The sequence below is a fragment of the Arachis hypogaea genome, chromosome 8 (genome assembly GCF_003086295.3).
Source record: "Arachis hypogaea cultivar Tifrunner chromosome 8, arahy.Tifrunner.gnm2.J5K5, whole genome shotgun sequence".
Classification (NCBI taxonomy): domain Eukaryota; kingdom Viridiplantae; phylum Streptophyta; class Magnoliopsida; order Fabales; family Fabaceae; genus Arachis; species Arachis hypogaea.
In genome coordinates, this window is record NC_092043.1 from 9132475 (window position 1) to 9154871 (window position 22397).

Here is a 22397-nt window from a genome sequence, read left to right on the forward strand (position 1 = left end):
TTTATTTTTGTATATATTTTTCTTTTAAATTCCTTTGATCCAAACCGTCCGTAAAAAATAATCTCTTTCCTATTTAACCAAACATTTTAAATCACTACATAAAATTATTATGTTATCCACCTCTTACGAACTTCGTTATGCATCGGTGGTGGTACCTATCATTCAAAGTACTCTTTTATAATTCACAAATAATTTTACATTGATTATATTTATAAATTGAATTCCAAAATTATCAATCAAAAAAGATTTTTTAACAATAGAGCCAAAGCCTATTTGTATATATTTTTTTGAAATTAGTTAACTAAATATACAAATACCTATAAAAAAAAGGTTTATTAACAATAGAGGCAATTTCCTACTTCAGTAAACTTTTTTTCACATCAATTAACTATATATACAAAAAATATTTCTCATATGATGATAATAATAAATATAACAAAATATACATCCATGGCACGAACATCATCATCAAGACATGATGATGGTTATCATGATGGTAGGTAGACATAGTGCATGTGCATAAGAAGGGCACAAGATGGAAGAACTAGATTTGACTTCCATATTTTTTTTTGGAGAGAGAGAGAATAGAAGAAGAAAAGAGAAAGAGAGAGAAAGAAAGAATGAAGGGAGAAAATTCAATCCGATCGAATACAATCTTGACGTCCGCAATGACTCCCCCATTCTCTCTCTACACTTTCTCTCTCTAAAAAAAAAAAACCCCACACAGGCAAACAAAAAACAAGCAGCAAGCAACAACATCAAAACAAGAGCTACATCAAAACAGCACCAACAGGGTTTTCCCCTTTTTTTTCTTTTTTTCTTCTTTTTAGTAAAAAAGAAAGAAAAACACAGAGAGAAGAAAGCCCCCATCTTATGATGCAGCTTCTGTTGCTCACACCTTGATAACAAAAAAGAAGAAGATAAAGAAACCCTAGAAGCCTTTAGCTTAACAGATGTTGCAGAGCTAATTCGGAACCCCGACTTCAAAGTTCGAAACTTTTTGCTCGTTGATCAGTTCCCAGTTGCTGTTTCGTCCTTGATTTTTTGGCTTTTTGGCTCTTCAATTAATTTTTTCAACTCACGGTGAGTCACGGCAAGTCTTAACAGCTTTGACGTTTGACCATTAGTGTTTTTTTTCTTTCTTTTTTTTCTTTTTACCTTTCAATTGTGACACTCATTTACCTCATTTGTGGCTCTGGATCGTTGATTTGTCTAGCTATGGCTCGATCGACTCCTCTCAGCTGCTATTTTTGTTGTCTACTGTGTTTTTACTTCGATAAAGTTGCTGTGTTATGCTTTCTCATCTTCACTCTCTCTCTCTCTCTCTCTCTCTCTTCTTTTCTTAATTGAGCTTAAACTTGATAGTTTTTTTATTTTTTTTTTTGGTTTGAAGTGATATCTTGAATCGTTTGTTTTGGGGTTTTGTTGTTTTTGCCATGAGATGCTAGCTTTAATTTGATAGATTCTATTGTAAATTGAAATGTTGGTTGGTTTATTGGCTGTTATTTTGAGAACTGGTTGATGGGTTTGGATCTGAGAAGTCATGTGTTATACAGAGATTCATGCGAAAGCCGTTTGAAGATTGCTCATTTAAGGGAGGTAGCGCAATTGTAATGTTCAGAATCAAAGATTGTTTCTTGGTTTTGGTTTTCTTTGGTGTGTTTGGTAAAACTGAATACCACATGCTTCTGTTGGATCACGGTGAAGACTCTAAAGCTTTTGGCCTTGGACTTTGGGTTGAAATATTATCTGGGTTCAGGGTTATACCCAGTTTCTCACAAGCTGTTGTGTAATTAATAGTTTGTTAAGAAAAACTCATGTTTCATATGACTTAGTTGTTCTGCTTAGGTGATTGCTTTTGAAGACCATCATAGCGAACGATGGGACCTCCAGGACCACCCACTCAAATTGGTAGTGCTCAGTCTGTGACGCCTTCTCTTTTGAGATCGAATTCTGGAATGTTAGGGGCTCAAGGGGGCCCCATGCCTTCGCAGACTTCTTTCCCTTCTCTTGTGTCGCCACGCACTCAGTTCAACAACATGAACATTCTAGGAAACATGTCTAATGTAACTTCCATGCTGAATCAATCTTTCCCCAACGGAGTTCCAAATCCTGGGATCTCGGGTCCTGGAAGTAGCCAGCGAGGAGTTGTTGATACTGGAGCCGAAACAGATCCGCTGTCAAGTGTTGGCAATGGAATGAGCTTCAGTAATTCCGCATCCTCGTTCGTACAGTCAAATATGGTGAATGCTGGTTCTTCTGTTCAAGGTCAAGGTCAACAATTTTCAAATCCATCTAATAACCAGCTGTTGCCAGATCAGCAGCATTCACAACAGATGGAACCTCAGAATTTCCAACATGGTCAGCAGCCAATGCAGCAGTTCTCTGCTCCTCTGAATACGCAGCAGCAACAGCAGCAGCAGCATTTTCAATCAATGAGAGGAGGGGTAGGTGGTATGGGACCGGTAAAGTTGGAGCCGCAGGTAAGCAATGACCAACTTGGTCAGCAGCAACAGCAGCAAATACAATCGTTGAGGAATCTTGCTCCAGTGAAATTGGAATCACAGCAAATTCAATCAACTCGAACACTAGCCCAAGTGAAAATGGAGCCCCAGCATTCTGATCAACCATTATTTTTGCATCACCAGCAACAACAGCAGCAGCAACAACAACAGCAACAACAACTACAACAGCAGCAGCTCCTCCACATGTCAAGACAATCCTCTCAGGCTGCTGCTGCTCAGATGAATCTTCTGCACCAGCAGAGGCTTTTGCAATTTCAACACCAGCAGCAGCAACAACTCTTGAAAGCAATGCCTCAACAACGGCCTCAACTGCCACAGCAGTTTCAACAGCAGAATATGCCCATAAGGTCTCCTGTGAAACCAGGATATGAACCCGGAATGTGTGCTAGGCGGCTTACACATTACATGTATCAGCAACAGCATAGACCTGAAGTAAGGATTAATCTATTTGTGGTTTTTATTCTATATGTCTTCTCTAGGAATGAAAAAATATTTTTTATGATGAAGAGGAAATGTTACAGAGAGAAAAGAGGATAAGAATTAAGGAAATAATGAAAGGAAAAAGAGAAATTCAATGTAACACATGCCATATCTGTTTGTCAAACTCCATAGAAAAATCCATGAGCTTTGATTTATATCTTTTGCCTTATTAAGACATATTTGTCTCTGATCTTTTGTAGGATAACAATATTGAGTTCTGGAGGAAGTTTGTTGCTGAGTATTTTGCTCCTAATGCCAAGAAGAAGTGGTGTCTTTCTATGTATGGAAGTGGCAGACAAACGACTGGAGTTTTCCCTCAGGTCTGTTGCTAGATAAAACCTTATTTATAAGCCATTCTAGTTCCTGGATTCATATAAGTGGTAATGGACTTTTTAGTGGTGCATTTTATTGAAACATAATAAGTTTTGGCATGTTGAATTTGTTGTGATTGCATATCCTTATATCTCTGCACTCAAGTAAGTATTGCTTTAAATATTTTCATGAAAATTTCTGGGATTCAAGGAGTCAGTTGTAGCATTTTAATGAATACTATGCATTCTTTATAGCTAAGTGATGGATTCTCCAAACGTTTTCAGGATGTCTGGCACTGTGAAATATGTAATCGCAAACCTGGTCGTGGGTTCGGTAAGATCTTTTATGTTATTTCTTCAATATTCCATGTACAGTCTATTTCTGTCTCACAACATTTGAATGTCAGCATCTTTAAGATTTTGTCAAATATGTGTCTGCACTAGTTTTTTTTTCTGAGTGGTTTAGTTTTTTTAATGTGTTTTCAGAAGCAACTGTTGAGGTTCTTCCTAGGCTTTTCAAAATAAAGTATGAAAGTGGCACTTTGGAAGAGCTGCTTTATGTTGACATGCCCCGTGAATATCATAATTCATCTGGGCAGATTGTTCTAGATTATGCAAAAGCAATACAGGAAAGTGTTTTTGAGCAACTTCGTGTTGTTCGTGATGGTCAACTTCGAATAGTTTTCTCCCCAGACCTGAAGGTATATGTAGAAGAATAACTTTCAGATCACAACTGAAAAATGCTTGCTTAGTGTTGTCTTTGTTGACATTATCCTTATATGAGGAAAAGTTTAATTTACATTCTTTTCTTTATTTTCTTTTTGCAGATATGCTCTTGGGAATTTTGTGCTAGGCGCCATGAAGAACTCATTCCTAGAAGATTGTTAATACCTCAGGTTGCTCATTAGTTACACAATGATAGACCTTTGTAATTATAAGGAGATACAGATTCTCTGTTTATGTAAAATTTTAAATGCACTAAGGGACTTGGCTGATTGACTCCTAATCTTTTCATGTGATTGTAGCAAGTTTCGACATTGTTATTTTATGTGTTGCTATTCATATTTTGCCCCCATAGGAGTGCATTTTTGTAGTGCTAAACTTATCATTGTAAAGGTTTAAAGTGGGACATGCTGATGTATTTAAATGGCATGCATCGTGGTTATTTGTACTCATGTTTATTTTATTTTTATTATTATATATAGGTTAGTCAGCTTGGAGCGGTTGCTCAAAAGTACCAGGCCTTTACACAAAATGCTACACCAAATGTGTCAGCTCCAGAGTTGCAAAATAACTGCAATATGTGAGTCGATTTTACCATTTATTCTTGTCAATTTACGAGCCTTTTGGTAATTATAGGATTATGTATTTTATGATCAAACCTGTGAAATTCTTGCTGATACTACCGTTCTTTGAAACTTACATATTGTGCTTGGCCACAATTTTCTTTTTTCAAGCCCATGGAATCAGCCCTGGCTTATTTGTCTTCTGTGTATGGCTTTCATGTGAACATTTTGCCTTGCTCATCTCCTATAGTAATGTGTTGAGTACAATTTGTTCTGTACTAATTTATGCCCCTCATTTTGGTAGTTGATCCCCTTGTACAGTTGTATATAATAAACAAGTTGTATTGGAAGCTGTGATCTACTCATTTCATTCTTATTGAAAAATAATTCTCCTGCATTATTCGTAAAGTGCTGGGATAAGGTGGCATTGTTAGGAATAATGGTGCATTTCGTGTTTTATACCCACCATTTCCTGTTTCCCGATTTCTCTTTCTCCTTTTTTGTTGTCTTGTGTGTGTGTGCATTTTTTTCTTATTCTTATTATTCTGTTTTATTTTATTTTATTGGGTCGGCTGTGCCATAGTTTAGCTTTAGCTAGTGAGTTCCATTGATCACCTTGTGGTTTAAATTAGATTTGCCATTTTACCTTAAGCTTCTGCTTATCTTTTTCTAAGTATGTTCACATGCTTCTTTTCCAGGTTTGTTGCATCCGCCCGTCAATTGGCTAAAGCTTTGGAAGTTCCATTAGTAAATGATTTAGGATATACAAAGAGATATGTGCGCTGCCTACAGGTATTTATCCATTTCCAATCATTACTCACCTTACTTTTCCAGTAAATAATGTTTTAAACAATGTTTCAGAAGGTGCACTTTTGGTCCTTTTTCTGAATTAGTATCAATCTTTTACAACCTTATTTATGTTTGCAGATATCAGAAGTGGTAAATAGTATGAAGGACTTGATAGATTACAGCAGAGAAACAGGGACTGGACCCATGGGTAAGTTTATATGCATTTTACTAGTTCATTGCTCTCTTGTATGTGCTGATATTATCCGTATCAGTCAAGTTATACCATTGAGAATCTTAGTGCATTTACTTCATACTTCTCCTTTTAAATAAGTTTAAAGTTGTTTTAATGCTACAGATTGCAAAAAAGGTATGCACATTAAATGGAATCAATTATAGCATAGTTATTAAATTTGGATTGGACCGCATTGGCTGGTTCAACAAAAAAATCAACCGGTTCAGATTGATATTTGGACCGCTCTTACAATTGAACAATTTTATTTTGGCTCATCCATTGGAATTGAACTCGGGTTTCCTGGAAAAGGATAAGCCGGTACACCACTAGGCCAACTTGTTCCTTGATATACATTCTTTTTTGTAAATATATTACATAGATAAAATTAAATTATACTTTTATACATTAATTAATTAATTTTGGTTTAAGGAGTTCAATCAGTGAACCACGACTTGAACCACTGGCAACCTTGTGCCTTGACTAGGTCACTAGGTCAATTGTCGGGTTGGTTTTTATAACTATGAATTATAGACACGATTACCTCTGATTTGAGAAAGATGGGACTTGAAGATAAATAAACTTAAAAGGCTAGTTGACAATCTGGTTAAAATTGTTGTTGGAGACTCGAGTTGGTGTGTAATGTAGCATCTGTCTTTAGGTCCTCTAGTTATAATGGAGGGATTTTATGGAGAATTACTTGAGTTGCAAACAAGTGAATGCTTTGTTAAGTTACGGGAGATGTAATTAAGTCTTGTTGAGCATGCAAGGGCAGATATGGACATATGGTGCATATGATCCATCCAACTAATTTATCCCTAGTTATAGTGATTGGAATCTGGTCTGTTATTGGGTGCTTCAGAGTTCAGACTGCTACAACAAGATATTGAAAGAAATCGATTGTAGGCAATTAGAGCTGATAATGCCTCCACTAAAGATGATTTATGTGCTAAAGCCAAACCATTAGGCTATTATAATTTGGAACTGTTGTTTGGGAGGAATGATGTGCAGCTTTTTGTCACCTTTTATCTTCCTTTATACCTCCACTTTTTGTGGGGGGTCAAGGATGCTCACAGGGAAAAAAAAAAACTAACATTGAAAGACGTGAAGTTGATCATTGTAATTGTAGGGTTTGAGGTCAATAGTTGAGACTGATGGTTGTTAAATAAAATTCTTTTAGGGAGCAAAGATGTTCTATACTGTGACACTGTGTTATGTGTCCCAACACCCAAGTATCATACCGTTTTTATTGAACATGATATTTGTTATGTTGGCAACTTTGTTCTCTCCAACTGTTTTATTGAGATGGCTGCTATATGATAATGTAACGTTTCTTTTTCCTTTCGTCCCAGAGAGCTTAGCCAAATTCCCTCGGAGAACAAGTGGATCATCTGGAATTCATAATCAAGGACAACAACATGAAGATAGATTACAGCAGCAACCGGAACAGCAACAGCAAATGGTGGCCCATAACTCAAATGGTGATCAAAACTCAGTGCAAGCTGGTGCCATGCAAATCGCTTCCAGCAATGGTATGGTCAGTGTAAATAACACTGCCAACTCTGCATCTGCATCGACCACCACAAGCACCATTGTTGGACTTCTCCACCAGAACTCAATGAATTCTAGACAACAAAGTTCAATGAACAATTCTGGCAGTCCCTATGGAAGCAGTTCTGTTCAGATTCCATCCCCAGGTTCCTCGAGCACTGTTCCACCGGCCCAGCCTAACTCATCGCCGTTCCAATCACCTACACCATCTTCCTCCAATATTCCCCCACAAACATCTCACCCCACCACCTTAACGTCTGCCAATCACATAGGCGCAACAAACTCATCGGGTAACATGTCCTTGCAACATCAGCAATCACCTCTCTCTGGTGAGGCAGACCCGAGTGATGCTCAGAGCTCCGTACAGAAAATAATACATGAGATGATGATGTCCTCCCAGATGAATGGCACAGGTGGAATGGTAGGTGTTGGTTCTCTTGGGAATGACGTGAAGAACGTAAATGGTATTCTGCCGGTGAATACCAATACGGGGCTCAATGGTGGCAATGGCATGGTAAGCAATGGTGCGATGAACAGTAATTCCGGCGTTGGGATTGGTAGTTACGGCACAATGGGTATCGGTCAATCCAGTATGCCTAATGGAATGAGAGCTGCTATGGGAAATAATTCTGTCATGAATGGAAGAGGAGGAATGGCCTCAATCGCGAGGGATCAAGCCATGAACCATCAGCAGGATTTGTCAAATCAACTAGTTAGCGGTCTAGGAGCAGTAAATAGTTTTAATAATCTTCAATTTGATTGGAAACCATCTCCATAAAAGAGCCTCTTTGTGGATGGTGAGTGGGATGTTGTGGTTCTTTCTTCGAAGCTGCTTCCCAGTGCAAGCAATGGTAGATTGCCTTCGGCCGTCGAACGATAATACAGCAGAATTGCTATTGGGGTAGTGATAGCCTGATAGGGCGTAGGCCACTCTGCCAGTATATGATTTTATAATATAAGAAATGGAAATATTTGTTGGCTGGTTGTGTGGCTGATGGGGCTGGTTTTTTCCTGTGAATTCAAGTGTAACCTTTTTTTTTCTTTTTATATTTTAAATTTTTGTCTTGATGGCTTTTTCCCCAGACTCATCTTTGATTCACGCCCTAGCACGAGGAAGGTCACAAAATTTTGGGCTACAAAATGCATCTGGTTGTTGGGAGAACAGAGTTCCTCTGCAGAAGATGATGATTAAGGAAGTTTAACATCTACAATATTGAATTAATGATTTATCCAATGTAGCCTTTGCAAAAATGTGGAGAGAATATATATATATATATATTATTTAAAGTGTTGAATCCATATATGGAAACACTGCCCTTAACCTATATATATATACAGAGAGTAGCGTCTAGGACAAGGAAAAAGAATGGTAGACAAATGAACAAGAAAATTTCTCCAATTTCATGGCATTATTCTATTGTGATCGAGTAAATGATCAATATGGTATTTCAAATTGCAAGTGTATTTTATTTTAACCCTTGAAAATTTGAAAGCATTAATTTAGTATTTGACTAATCAACTATTAGTCAACTTTGACTGTATTGTTGACATTTTATAGTTGATTGGTCATGAATTAAGTTGACTAAGAGAATGTGATACTAAAATAAAAGACGAAATTGAATTTAGTCGATTTTGTGTATAATCAAATGTCAACATATTTATCAAGTGTTGCTGACAAAGTGGACTTGGGGACTGCACCAATGACGCTCTCTTTCTTCTCTCCATTCTTGAAGAAGAGAACAGTAGGAATGCTTCTGATGCCGTACTGTGTGGCTATGTTGGGACAGTCATCGGTGTTAATCTTGTAGCATGCTATCTTGCCAGCATATTCTTTTGCCAGCTCATCAATGATGGGTGCTATCATCCTGCATGGACCACACCATGGTGCCCAAAACTCAACCAGCACTGGTGTTTCACTTCCTATCACAAGTTTGTTCCAGCTTGAGTCTGTCACTACTTGCACTGCCAAATTCATCATCATAAACAACTTTCTTATTCTAACTGCTCATAACAAAATCTTGATTCAAGTTTCTTATTCCTCAATGAATCTGAACTTTAGCAAAGTCTATATACGGTCAAAGTCAATTCAAAATATCTGATTTAGCGTGTATATTAATATTATTAGTAAAATTTTAAATGTTTTTCTTTAATAAATATATAAAAAAAAGCTTATATGTAATACTTTTTAGATTTTTTTAATTAATAAGCATTAACATTTCTTTTAGGATACATACTAACTAAAGTCATTTAATAATAACAAAACAATAATATTAGGTGACCAGCAAATATTATCATTTTGGGTTAGTATTTAGTCTGTAGTAGTTTGCACTCATATTTGTAAATATTTGTACACAAGAAACATATAATTTGTATTTATATTTACTCGAATTTATACATATGAGTCAATACAATTTACACCCACATATTTTAGAAGAGAAACTCTTGGAGGTAACAATTTTTAGTATTTTTGGTCATTATTTGGTCGGCACAAATATTAAATTATTTTTAACAATTAAATTTTATTAATTTATAAACTATATATGATTTTTGTGTGTAAAATATCTATAAATATGACTACAAATTATTATTAGTCAAAGATGATAATATTTACTGATCATGTAGCATTATTCAGTTTAAAATTTATACATATAAATTAATAAAATTTATTTATAGAAGATAATTTAGCATTTATACTAGCCAAAATTATTAAAAATTGCTTGCCCCTAAAGTTTCTGATAATGAAATATTACTTCTTTTTTTCTGGATTTTCACTCTACTAAATAGACTTCTAAGATAATTACGAGTAATATGGAGACTAAAAGGTATAACTATATGCACTTATGGCTTCCAGTCATAATTTGTTATTGTGTGAAGGAAAATTCAAACATGAAAAAGCGTACAAGAAAGCAAGTAAGGCTAACAAAGGGTTGTGTGAATGGTAATTACCTTCATTTACCTTTTCACGAGCATTGCAAACAAAAGAGGATTTTCTAGAGGTACCAGCAGTTGAGTAAAGAGATGGATTTGAATTTGATACTGTTGAATGTAGCATGGACTTGTTAAATCCTCTGTAAGATGAAAAAACAAGTGTCTTCCTTGAAGACAATGGAGAAAGACATTGAATTCTTGCTGTTCCTACTGTGGTACTTAATCTTAAACAGTTCTCCAAGGCCATGATGCTGATAATTCTTCTTCTTTTTGTGTGTTTTCCTTTGGAGGCAGGTATATTATATTATATAATAACTTTGGTTATATATTATTTATTTTTATTTATATCAGTTCCAGCGTTTGTGGATTTTGTGGATATGCTAGTTTTGTTGAATTTATTTAGTTTTTTTTTTTTTGTTCATGGTATCCTCCAATTCGACAGGTCAAAGACTAATTTTTCATGGATTTGAGCTCCATTTAAGGGTCTGTCGTTGGTCAATAGGTTGCTGTATGCACAAGGCAGAATTCGAACCCCCGACACTTACTTAAGCGGACGAAAGAGCTGACCACTCAACCAACTCAAGTTAGTTAAATTTATTTTGTTTCTGATGGTGTAGTATTGTATATCTGTTAGTGGATAATTGCAACGTGATTGTGAGGTTCTGAAAAGGCTCAAATTCATGTGGATGCTGTTTAATTTTATGTCTTCACAAAACCTCAACTTTTATCTCACTATAAAGCATCCAAACATACTTTAATGACAGATTGAAACAGTAGTAAGAATTTCTAACGAGTGGTGAGAATTAATACGGGACGATTTATTATTCCTTTCCGTTAGCGTGGGACTTTAATTCACCTCTGCTTTGTTATTTTAAGACACAAGAGTAAATATGTTTATGAATAAACGAATTAATTTTGTATGTATGAAAAATAAAAAAAATTATTTTTATTTATCAAAATTCAGAATATTGAGAATATCTATTCGTAAATAAAAATTAACGTGTAATGTTTTTATTATATGGAGATAATTTTTTGAGTGTAAAACTAATTTCATTTCTTTATAAGTAAGTTTATCATTGTTTTGAAATTCATGGAAAAAATAATAAATTTATTTTTTAAAAAATGTTTACTTGTAAATAAATATTATTTTATATAAATTAATGGATAGATTTAATTTTTATATAGCATCAATATAAAGATGAAGATATTTATCTATCGTGCCAATAAAATAATTATTTTTTATATTTACTAATAAAAATTACGATTTAAAAGAATGAATTTAATTGAATTATTATACAAAATATCTTATATGTATCAAAATTACTTAATATTTTTTATAAAAGATATTATATGTATGCATGTATGAATACATATGTTTGATTTATTTTTATATGTATTTTATATTCGAATATAAATTTTATATTAGTACTGATATCGGGGTATATTTAATATAATCATTTTTTAAATATATTAAATTATTTAAAAAAATCCAACCAGTGCTGAATGTACTAATATAAAAATACTTAGGATAATTATTTATGTGAATACTCCAATAAAAAATTTATAATTGTCATTATATAAAAATATTTTATTTTAATTATTGAATAATAAATTTTAGGACTTAATTTTCATATACTATAAAAATATTACATTTGTTTAAAAAATGCTAAAATAAATAAATCACAATTTTAAATCAAGATCATTATGAGAATATGCTTTTGACATTTTTATTGGAGTAATTACTAATTATTTATTGGTTTAGAAGAAAAACTAATTATTGATTATAATTAAAATGTAATTTGACCCTATGAGAATCTAGAACTACTATTGTCAAGAGACATAATTACGCGTTGCACAGAAATCAATCATCAAATTCTGCAAAGAGATGCTTTATTTCACGAGGAAAAGCTTCTTTAAATTTGTATGTCACACTCCAAAGTGCTAATCCAATATGCAAATTGCAAAGTCCAGGACCTAAGTTAGGATTAGAATCGGCCAACCCACATTTAGGGTTTACCTTCCAATTCCACATTAATTAATCACCAAGCATAACTTTATGACTAAACAACATCCATTAAGCGTGTAGCATCATTTGTTCATTGTAATGTTCATGACCGAATACATTACCACCCATGTATGTAATTATGTATGTACATGTATTACTAACAATAATAAGTTCACTATGTACTTTATGACTGTTGACCCAAAGAGAAGTCATTATGACTAGAGGAATGATCAGGGAGCTAAATTTTTTTCTATATTGCAAATTATTTTGTGTATTCCTGTATTTTATGTTATACACAAATATTATTGGCCCCTCTCAGTGCAGACCAACCTATTTCATAGTTGGAATTTTTAAAAATTTGCAAAACTAGAAAATGGATAATTCGATTAGTGGGGAAATTTTTTTTGATTGCTAAAAACTTAAATCATTATAATGAGAGGATCCAATTTTTTTTTAAAAAGGATAAACAATACAAATCAGTGGATACGATATATATACATGATTTTTAAATGGAACTCAAATCGTGACGAATTAGTCCTTAACTTGTCGAATTGAAAAATATTGTAGACAATAAAAAAAATTAAAACTCCAATTTTTTATTGGGAAATATAAGAATACACAAAATAAAAAGTGCTGCCCTAACCTTTCTCTTTTTTATTTTCATAGCAGTGAATTACACACATACCCAGGCAATATTGAAAATAATAAGTGATGATTGGGGTACTCACATTTTGAGTGTGCATAGGCTGACTCACTAAAAAGCTATATGATGAATGATTATTTTCAATTTATGTATGTATGCATGTATAAAAGGATTGGAGCTTTTTATATTTTCCTTTGTTTTTCATGATTTGGCATAAAAAGTTGACAAGATCCCATAGACCGTTTGTTATAGCTTGGCCGTGCCCCCGTGCCCAACAATTTTGGGACTCTTGTGTTGATGATGAAGAATAATGGACCAAGTGGGTATGGTGGTACTGAGCTATTTAATTTATGTACCATTGGAGTTTAGAGTCTTGAGATGCATGGCGATCTTTATTTCTATCTCACTTGTGGCAGTAAATGAGTGGATTCTTTGATTTATTTTTATTTTTATATTTATTTATTTATTTGGTAGCAAAAAGTTTAGCTACATTTAACATGGACAAACTTTTCAGAATCCGAACATGTTTTTAGATTTTTTATATCATTCAATTTGTGTGAAGCAGATATTTGCAAACACTACTAATTCAAATACACATAATATTATTGAAAGATCTACGGTTGGACAATTAAGCTGATACCTCGACTAAAATAAAAACTTCGTCAAATGATTGTGACGGTTCAGCAAAACAAGCCATCTGAATGCTGATATGGTCCACTCAACTTTTCCCTAAGGCCTACTCCAAAATTAATAGCAACTTAATTTATGAAATGTAAAGAAAAATATGTACGTCAAAACTTAAAAAGGAAAACAAAAATTGACTAGCCTCTAAAAAAAATCTGTTAACTATAGTTTCAGCGCAGACTCTTAAATAAAATTTAAATTTGTAATAGATTAATTTTTAATTTGTTAGACTAAAAAATAACGTAGACAACAAAAAAAATTATATAGAAATTATATACTTATCCTTACCTCTTGTTAGGGCAGCCTAAAGCAGACAAATCAGCAGTTGGATTCGAAGAACCTTATCTTTTTAATAAATGAACTTTAATAAGAAACGATTATTAGGAGTAGCATGAATCAAACATGGCAACATGCATTATTGAATTGAATAGATTTCTTGATGTGTGACATAAGCCCAACAAAAATTTTGTTTCCACGTGCTTGTTTCTCTCGTAACACTCATTTAGATTGTATATGTCCATTAATTAATTTTTTATTTTTTCGTTTTAAAAAAATAACACTATATAACTATGCTTATGACGCATTATTCAAGCCTCCATTCATTAAAACTATAACACTGGACCTAGACGAAGAACTTGTAAAATAATCATGGAATATCAAACAAGATTACGCGAGGTGCAGTACTAAAAGAAAAACTGAAGTGCATTATTATTGTTATTTGTTTATATATATTGTAGCAATGATGAATAACCCAACCAGAGGAAACTTTTTCGTTTTTGAAGAGTCGTCGAATTCCAAATTTCTTAAGAACCAAGATATTTATTATCCCTTTTAACTAATTCAAAATTTTTTGACTACCCAGTTATTCTCGAATCAAAACAAATAATCTCTTCTTTTTGGTGTCAATGAATATCTTATATTTGCCTTTCATATTAGTTCCAAGTTCCCACTCCCAAGTCCCAAAGGTTGCATTCAAATCCTTTGACTTTCTCGAATATTCCTTGGACTTTTGATTATTTCAAGCCGATAGTTTTGGTAAAGGGCCCATAGTTTCAATTAAGAGTGATGTGTTATGATGGATCAGGCCAATATTTCCAAAGCTAAGAAACCCCCCACTAAAAAAAAAAAAAATCATGCAAAGCTAACTTGAATAAGCAAATTAAAATATGAATTTGTAAGCTTAATAATATGTATGTTTATATGGTAATAATGTTGTAAAAAATAAAAGTTTGTGGAGATATTTGAAAAACTCTTGGGGCAAGCAATTTTTAGTATTTTTGACCAATACAAATATTAATTGTCTTTAACAAATAAATTGTATTAATTTATGTATGTAAATTTTGAAAAATATGAGTACAAACTATATTGATTCAAGTGTGCAAATTCTAATAAATATAGGTGCAAATTATATAATTTTTGTACGCAAAATCCTTGTAAATATGGGTATAAATTTATGCTAATCAAATACTGACAAAAAATAATAATATTTACTTATCATATAACATTACTCTATGTATTTTGTTGCAACCATGCTACATATACATAAATAATCAACTATCAAATTAATTACCCATATAAAATATATGTTAAAATATAAAATACACATTGAAAAAGTTAAACAACACATTTATATACAAATATTTTGTGATTTGGGTTGGTGACTGTTTCTTTTGTGCACAAGCATTTTTGATTTTGTTATGTTTGAATTTCATAGTCTCATAGGACTAAGTAGCACATGATGCGGTGACAGAAAGAGATAGCATCCATTATTTCAAATCAAGATGATTTCGTTGGTAACAATAAATTCTGCAGTTTCTACCAAGTTTGTATCTTCTTTTTTGTTTTTGTTTTGATGGGACAACTAAAGCTAACTAAAAGGAACCATATGATGCTTTAATTGTCTGTTTCCTCATTGTTTTTGTTTCTTTAACATATTGCAGTTGTTGTTCAATCTCTTGTGATTCTGCAGACCAAGACCAATGATGTTTACATAGCAAAATGATATAGTTCGTTATTAGATTAAAGATTGTGCGTTAGTTTACAATGTCCAGAACCAGAACCAACCAAATACTAGGACACAAGAAAAATAGTACCGATGACTAAAATATAAGCAAGCAAACAAATACAACAACAATAATAATAAATATGACTACCAATAACTCAACTCAGTCTTCCCCTAATAACATAAAAGAGTTATCATGATTCTTGGTTACCTCCATGCTGAAGCAACAATCAAGTTCTTGTCTTCCCAACCAAAATGAAGAGCACCCTTCTCCTCCTTCACATTGTACTTGTCATAATAATGCATCTTATTCATTTTCCTTATCTCATCACTCACATTTTTGCTCATTGGTGTTGAAGTGAACCCAGCCATTGTCATCCTAGCCCTCCATTTCCCGGCAACCTCGTACCGTTCTATCCTGTCCTCGCCTTCGCATGCCACGATGTTCACAATGTCCCTCGCCAGGCATTGGCGTTCCACATTCATCCTGTCCTGACTATCTCTTGGAAGAGTAACATCAAGCGACTCGAACACAGCCGAGTAGTAATTGTAAGCCTCAACAAATCGTGGCAAGAAAGGAGTAGTGTTAGTGTTCACATCTTGCTCCACAACCGTGACAAGCTTCGGATTCAGGCTCTTCACAAGGCGAAGGAGCTGATCACGCTCGTTAACAGTCGAAACGCTCTCATCAGGCATGTGATGAAGCTGGAATGCAAAGTTTACCACGAGTGCTTCGCCCGGACGACAATTAAGCATTGATGGAGTGACAAGGGAAGTCCTTGATGGCACTGCTTGAAACTCGAATGGTAAGCCGAGTGCTTCGGCTAGTTTTTCAAGTCTTTGTCCTATGATCTGTAGGCCTCCAACAGATCTTTGAACAGATTCTGGATCATCAACCCCAGTCAATCTAACATGGACAGGCTTCCTTGATCTTGAAGCAAGAATTTGTATTAGATTTATGTACTGACTCCCTTGATTTATGTCAAAATCTATTATATGAACCTTTCTTGCATCTTTAACTGCCTCTGTAATTGCATTGTTTGCGGCGACAAATCCGAATTTAAAGCATGGACAGACCTCAAAGAGTATCTGCATTGCTGCTAGACGGTCTGAAGAAGGAGCTTCCTTGCATTTCAGTGCTTTGTAAATGCATTTCCCGGATTCAGCCAAGCGAGCTGCAAGACCCTCCACCATATAGGCTGCAATTCTTTGGGAAGGCTCTCCCTGAATCGATACCTTTTGGCGTAGATCATTGATCATAGACGATGCTGCTTCTTGATTCCCCTCCGAAAGTGCAACCGCACAATCAAGGAGCATTTGCCTAGGAGTTTGAGGAATTGCTGACATTTCTTTGTTGCTGCTGATGCTGCTACTAAGACTTGAATCCGAAGACGAAGTCTCCTTCGGAGAGTCTTGGAGCAGCATATTCTGAATGGAATCAGCCCATTCAGAAATATCCTGCTCGATTTCCATGTTTTGAGAAGTCCCAAACATGTCCTCTTCCTCCTCCTCCTCCTCACCATCACTTTGACCAAGCAATCTTCTCTCCAGTGCCTTAAGCCTTGATCTCATTAGTCCTTGATCATCCAGGTTGCCAATTTCTGAAAAACCTGACCCCAATTCAGGCACAAAAGAGGTACCAAAAGTGTTGTTAGCAACCAAAGAAGCTCCTGAACTGGATCTGAACTGGTATGAAGAGGCACCATCAATGTGAATTGGACTATAGATTCCAGAACTACACGGTTCTATCAGCTCTTCTGAAGGCGATTCGTGGAAGTACTTTTCGTAACTCTCGCTCGAGTAAGTATCTGTCATGTGCATGTTTCTATGCTTGTCAGCATCAAAGATTTGAGATGATAATCCTGGTCTAACATCAGTTTCCTTTAGCGAGTATAGCTTCGCGCTTTTATACGGTGTAGGAGCAAGCTCTGCTGATCTAACTAATGACATGGTTCCCCCTTTTAATTCAGATCATATAGAATTTCAGCCTGTATTCAAAGCATCAAAGATATTAGCCAGGAAAATTGCTACAAATTCTGAAACAGATTAAACTACCAAGCTAAATTCCCTTACTCACCTTGAAAACTAGTAATCTTGTTGAACTTGCTAGGATTAGAGTACCCTGACAAGGGAGAAAACAGAATTAGAAGACCCTTTCAATTGGAACCATGAATACATATCAATAACAAAACAATAACATAGTAGATACACTTGTGAATTTTGTAGTTTTTGTGTCAGATAATTTCTTTGGATCAGCAGGGTTGATGATTCTCATGTTTCAATTCACTAAAGGTTATATGTGATGGTATAAGTTAAACCACAAATCCATACACTTCTTAAATAAATGGTCCAGATTATGCAGAAACCTCACAGTTTATGCAAGTATCATTTTCAATCTAAGCATATGAACAAAACTGATCTGAGATTCTCATAAACAGTCTTCTTTCTTATAAGTTTAACAAATCTGTTAGTTTAGTATCCTCATAACCCAAAGTTGCAACTCAAAACTAATTCTTTGCTTGAAATTCCAATTGAATAGACGAGTAGATAGATCAAAGTACAGTAACAGAAAAAACTTGAACAAAAAACTCCCCTTTGGAAGAACCAAAGACATGCACAAGTTAAAATTTCATTAAAAGCAGATCATCTAGATTCTGGAGGTAGAAATTAAAGCGACATTAACCAAAGGCAGAAGAAAGTTTACCTGATATAATCACAAACCAGGAAGAAGCAGACACACCATAGCAGATAAAGATGAACCTTGTGATTTATGAATGTTTCTAGATGAAGAAAATAAAAAATAAAAAAAGGGCTTAGCTTAGGTATTTTGACCAATTCAAAAGAAAAAATATAGCCACACCAAATGGCATAACTACTGCTTTCAGCTTGGTGACTGTTCTCTATATATAAAAGAAAAAAAATTTGTTGGAATTAGAGTTCAAGGTTGGTAGAAAAGCAACGAATAAGATAACAACTAAACCACTCCAATATTAACAATAGAGAACTTTGAGAAATTGAAGTGCACAAGTATAGATAAGGAAGAACAAGAAAGAATGAAGAAAAAATTGACAAGATTATATATTATAATATAATATATAATATAATATAATATAATATAATATAAAACTCCCTGAATGATTGAAGCAAAGAAATTAGCAGTCAGATATGAAGAATGGTTTAGGTCTTAGGAACTAAGTTTTTAAAGAATGATAATGATGATAATATGAACATATTGATATTCCAATTCCAAAGAGACCCTAAGGATTTGGTTAAAAGTAAATAAGAGAAAAGGTAATGATGATAAAATAATCTAAGCTTCTGGAACCCAGAAAATGTTACTGGTTATACAATTGAACAACTCACCAAAGATTTATTAAACCCCCCACACATCCAAATTAACGAAACTACTTAGCATTCACCGTAACATTTTTTTTATACCTTTTTCTTATATGTTTATACCAACTTCAAACAATTTCGTTTATTATTACCATTATTATACTAATGTGTCATTGTCAACTTTGTACCTCAAGAGAAGTTTGTGTATGTCTTTAATTTCAATGCTGTGTTTCATCTTTCAATCATGACCGTTGGATTGAGGGATTAGTTGACTATTTTGGTGGCAATTGTGTCTTTCTCTATTAAAAATATATTTCCTTAGTAATTATCATGCATAATAATATTTGGACTTGCTTAGTCCGTGTCCACTTGTAAAGATGATATGAATATAAATTATTGATATTGATATCTGAATAGGGAGCGTAGAAGAGAAAAAAGAAAAGAAAAAAAAAAACCGGTGCAAAATGACGCGGTTTCTGACATCATGAAATTGTCACTGTTCTTTCATTAGACTTAAGCGTGTTAGACAGCAGATAAATCCTCACTGATGTTTTAATAATGATTTCTTTCATTATAATAGGTTTGTTAGAATTTGCATTATAATGATAAAAATTGATTACATTCACTAATGATTAAGGTGTATTTGATTTATGTTTTTATTTTTTATTTTTAAAATTGTATAAAAAATAAAAATAAAAAAATTTTGTTTCCTGTTGAGATAACTTATATTTCATGTAATTAGTAATTACAAAAAGAAAAGACCACTATCTAAGGTTTTCATTATTTTTCTACTAGAATTTAAATTAAAAAAGAAAAGAAAAGAAAGAGTAGTTGAGCCGAAAGTCAAAACAAGTTTCGCAGGTCTTCTTTTTTTGGTTCAGACTTGTAATGGAAATTGGTAGTGGTTGGGAGGACAAAGCTAAAGCCGCGTGAGACTAGTAAGATCTTCAAAAGGGAAGGGGCTTGGTAGTGGAACACAAGACCCACATTGTCTAATTGCATTTCCCTCCAAACTGCAATGCAATCCTTCTCTTTCTTCCTCTCCTCCTTCTCTCTTTCTTTTCATCCTATATGAATTTGGACTATTGTACACATTGCAAGGCAAATTTTGTAGTGTCTATAATTTTGGTGTCAAAATTATTTTATGATAAGTTTTAAATATTAAAAAATATTAAAATATTATTAGAGTTATTAGTAGTTAGAAGTTAAGTCAATAATAGCTAGTAGTTAGGTTAGTTGAAAGTATCTTTATAACTAGCATGACTTTTATATCATGTAAAACACAACTTAATACAACAACTTCATATAATATTATCTTTTTTATTCTCAGAAATTCAATATGGTATCAGAACTCTATGTCCGAAAGATCAAGAGTTCGATTCTTGGTGAAAAAAAAAATGAAAAAGATAGCAAATCAAGCAAACTCAAAAGAGAGACTCTTACCTGAGGGGGAATGTTAGATATAAAACCATTAGTGTTACCTTCTCCTATCAGCTTAAACTTTTGGGATGAGTGGTTTTATGACATCGTATCAGAGCCAGGTTTCGATTATGGGACCTGTGGGTTATGGGCCACAATGCTTCTGCTTTTTTTCCACCAAACGCGTCTCCTCTTCTGCGTCACCGCATCACACGCATCGTTTCGTTTGCGTCATTGCGCTGCACACGTCTTCTTCCTCTACATCATCGCATCGCACGCATCGTCTCTTCTGCGTCACTGCACGCCGCTCACAGAAGCTTGTTCCTCTCCTCTGTCATGACCGAATTGCAGCCCACGCCGCACCGCTCTTTTTCTTTGTCTTCTCTGCGTCTCGCGCCACACGCCTCTTCGCCAACCATCTCATCGAAACTTATTTAAAGTTGGGAATTATTGACATGTTCCATCCACCAACTTGCGGAGGCATATTAAAATATTATTAGAGTTGTTAGTAGTTGAGAGTTAAGTCAGTAATAGCTAGTAGTTAGTAGATGAATATTTATGAGGTGAGTTGAAGATATCTTTATAAATAGCTTGACTTCTGTATCATGTAAAACACAACAACTTCATACAATATTATCTTGTTTTATTCGGCTTTTCTCCCAAAAATTCAACAAAAAATTATTTATTTTTATATTTTTAAATTTAAATATTAACTTTTATGTTTTATTTCTTTTAAGTAAGTTAGGTAATTATATATAAGCACCAATCATCAAAATCAACATATCAATAAGCTTGAAACTAATCAATTTAGGTTAATCGAGTGGTCAACCTACTCATATACTTAAGTAAGTGTTAGAAATTTGAATTTCGTATTATACATACAGCAACCCATTCATATTTGAATCTTCTACTTTCGATATTAGATTATTAGCATGTAACTACTAGCCTACTATTAGTATTAAAAAAATATTACGTATATATTAAAAATAACTATTAAATTAATTATTATAATTTTTGTATATATATAATTTAATTTATTTTTAATATGAATTTTATATTTTAATAGGTATTATTTTATCATTTTATATATTAAAAAAAATTAATTAACATGTATTTTAAATAGATATTTGCCAAATCTATTAAAGAAATTACTTCTTTAGTTACTTATAACTACATAAAGTTTTTAATCAACATTTATTTATTAAGGAAAATTTTATTTTGTGCACTAATGTTAGATACTCTTCTTTTTTTTGTGCAAAACTTTTTAAGTTAAAAATTTTAGATAAAAAAAATTGAAAATGAAATAAAAGAATAAAAGTCTTACTTGACATAAAATTTAACTATTCATATTTTCAACATAGAATTAAATATTTATAAAACAACAGTCATTTATTCGTACTAGTAAGAATTTAGTGTAGTGGTAAAGTGAAGAAAGACATCAATTCCAATTTGAAGAAGTTAACCTCTTAATTGCTATATAGTACGTATTTGAAGTTAAAATACTTTAAAGACAACAACGTAACAATTATTAAATTATATGAACTTAATTTTCCTAGCATAAATAATCAATCACTTAAGAGTATAATTTAATCTTTAATTTTTCTAATACCAAAGCTAAAAAAAAAAACACTTGATTACATATTCCTTAATTTAGTATAAAACTTAATTCTTTCCATGATATAATAATACATGACATGATTAAATATTTGTATAATAATGTATTTTCTACTCTCTACTCATCAATCATGATTATATTGATAACCACTTGACAGAATAAATGCATAGAACTAATCCAAATTCTATCTTCTACTACGTCTAGTTAGGGGAGGACAAGTGCATCCAATAGTTTTGTCAATTTGTGACCTATGGTGTGAAATGAATCAAGTGTGTCATCCATCATAAAATGGTAATAATAAGAAGGAATAATGATGCAGTTGAAATCGCATGAAGCATCCAAGTATTAATATCCACGCTAGTTTTATTTTCTTAACATGAAGTCCTAATCATCTTGGCCCCCACCTTATCCAAATTGGCCAAATCAAGAAGGTTGGATTCCGTATAAGCAAGTAATTTTTATATAGTTTAGTTTGTATTTTTCCCTTCCAAAATTGTTTAATGTTCGAGATTAAAAATTTACCTACGTCATTATCATCTTCTTTGCCTTAATTTTTACTGATTTTAATTAATTTTTGTCGGATTTCATTAATTT

At 33.3% G+C, this 22397-nt stretch overlaps 3 protein-coding genes across 7 annotated transcripts; 1 reads left to right on the top strand and 2 right to left on the bottom strand.

The window, feature by feature from the left end:
* The first annotated feature begins 546 nt into the window (after positions 1–546).
* On the top strand, positions 547–8470 carry LOC112705990 (transcriptional corepressor SEUSS). 3 transcript variants are annotated; one of them, XM_025757051.3, is made up of 11 exons: positions 547–1083; positions 1557–1701; positions 1849–2957; positions 3206–3325; positions 3602–3650; positions 3803–4017; positions 4144–4212; positions 4522–4619; positions 5301–5394; positions 5530–5599; positions 6973–8470. In XM_025757051.3, exons 3-11 carry the CDS (start codon positions 1881–1883, stop codon positions 7947–7949), a joined length of 2769 nt encoding a protein of 922 aa, XP_025612836.1. In that variant the 5' UTR covers positions 547–1083; positions 1557–1701; positions 1849–1880; the 3' UTR covers positions 7950–8470. The 3 variants fall into 3 exon arrangements, with proteins under 3 accessions (XP_025612836.1, XP_025612838.1, XP_025612835.1); XM_025757053.3 differs by lacking the exon at positions 1557–1701 and having other exon boundaries at positions 550–1083; XM_025757050.3 differs by having other exon boundaries at positions 552–1083; positions 1557–2957.
* A 91-nt stretch (positions 8471–8561) lies between these two features.
* Positions 8562–10773, bottom strand: LOC112705991 (thioredoxin). Its single transcript, XM_025757054.2, has 2 exons — positions 10118–10773; positions 8562–9133 (listed from the first exon to the last, which is right to left on the bottom strand). Exons 1-2 carry the CDS (start codon positions 10344–10346, stop codon positions 8814–8816), a joined length of 549 nt encoding a protein of 182 aa, XP_025612839.1. The 5' UTR covers positions 10347–10773; the 3' UTR covers positions 8562–8813.
* A 4643-nt stretch (positions 10774–15416) lies between these two features.
* Positions 15417–18917, bottom strand: LOC112705992 (scarecrow-like protein 1). Of its 3 annotated transcripts, none has more exons than XM_072200554.1 (4): positions 18872–18917; positions 18138–18213; positions 17511–17555; positions 15417–17421 (listed from the first exon to the last, which is right to left on the bottom strand). In XM_072200554.1, the coding sequence occupies exon 4, from the start codon at positions 17381–17383 to the stop codon at positions 15641–15643; it is 1743 nt and encodes a 580-aa protein (XP_072056655.1). In that variant the 5' UTR covers positions 17384–17421; positions 17511–17555; positions 18138–18213; positions 18872–18917; the 3' UTR covers positions 15417–15640. The 3 variants fall into 3 exon arrangements, with proteins under 3 accessions (XP_072056655.1, XP_025612841.1, XP_025612840.1); XM_025757056.2 differs by having other exon boundaries at positions 18797–18901; XM_025757055.3 differs by lacking the exon at positions 18872–18917 and having other exon boundaries at positions 18138–18664.
* Positions 18918–22397: the final 3480 nt, after the last annotated feature.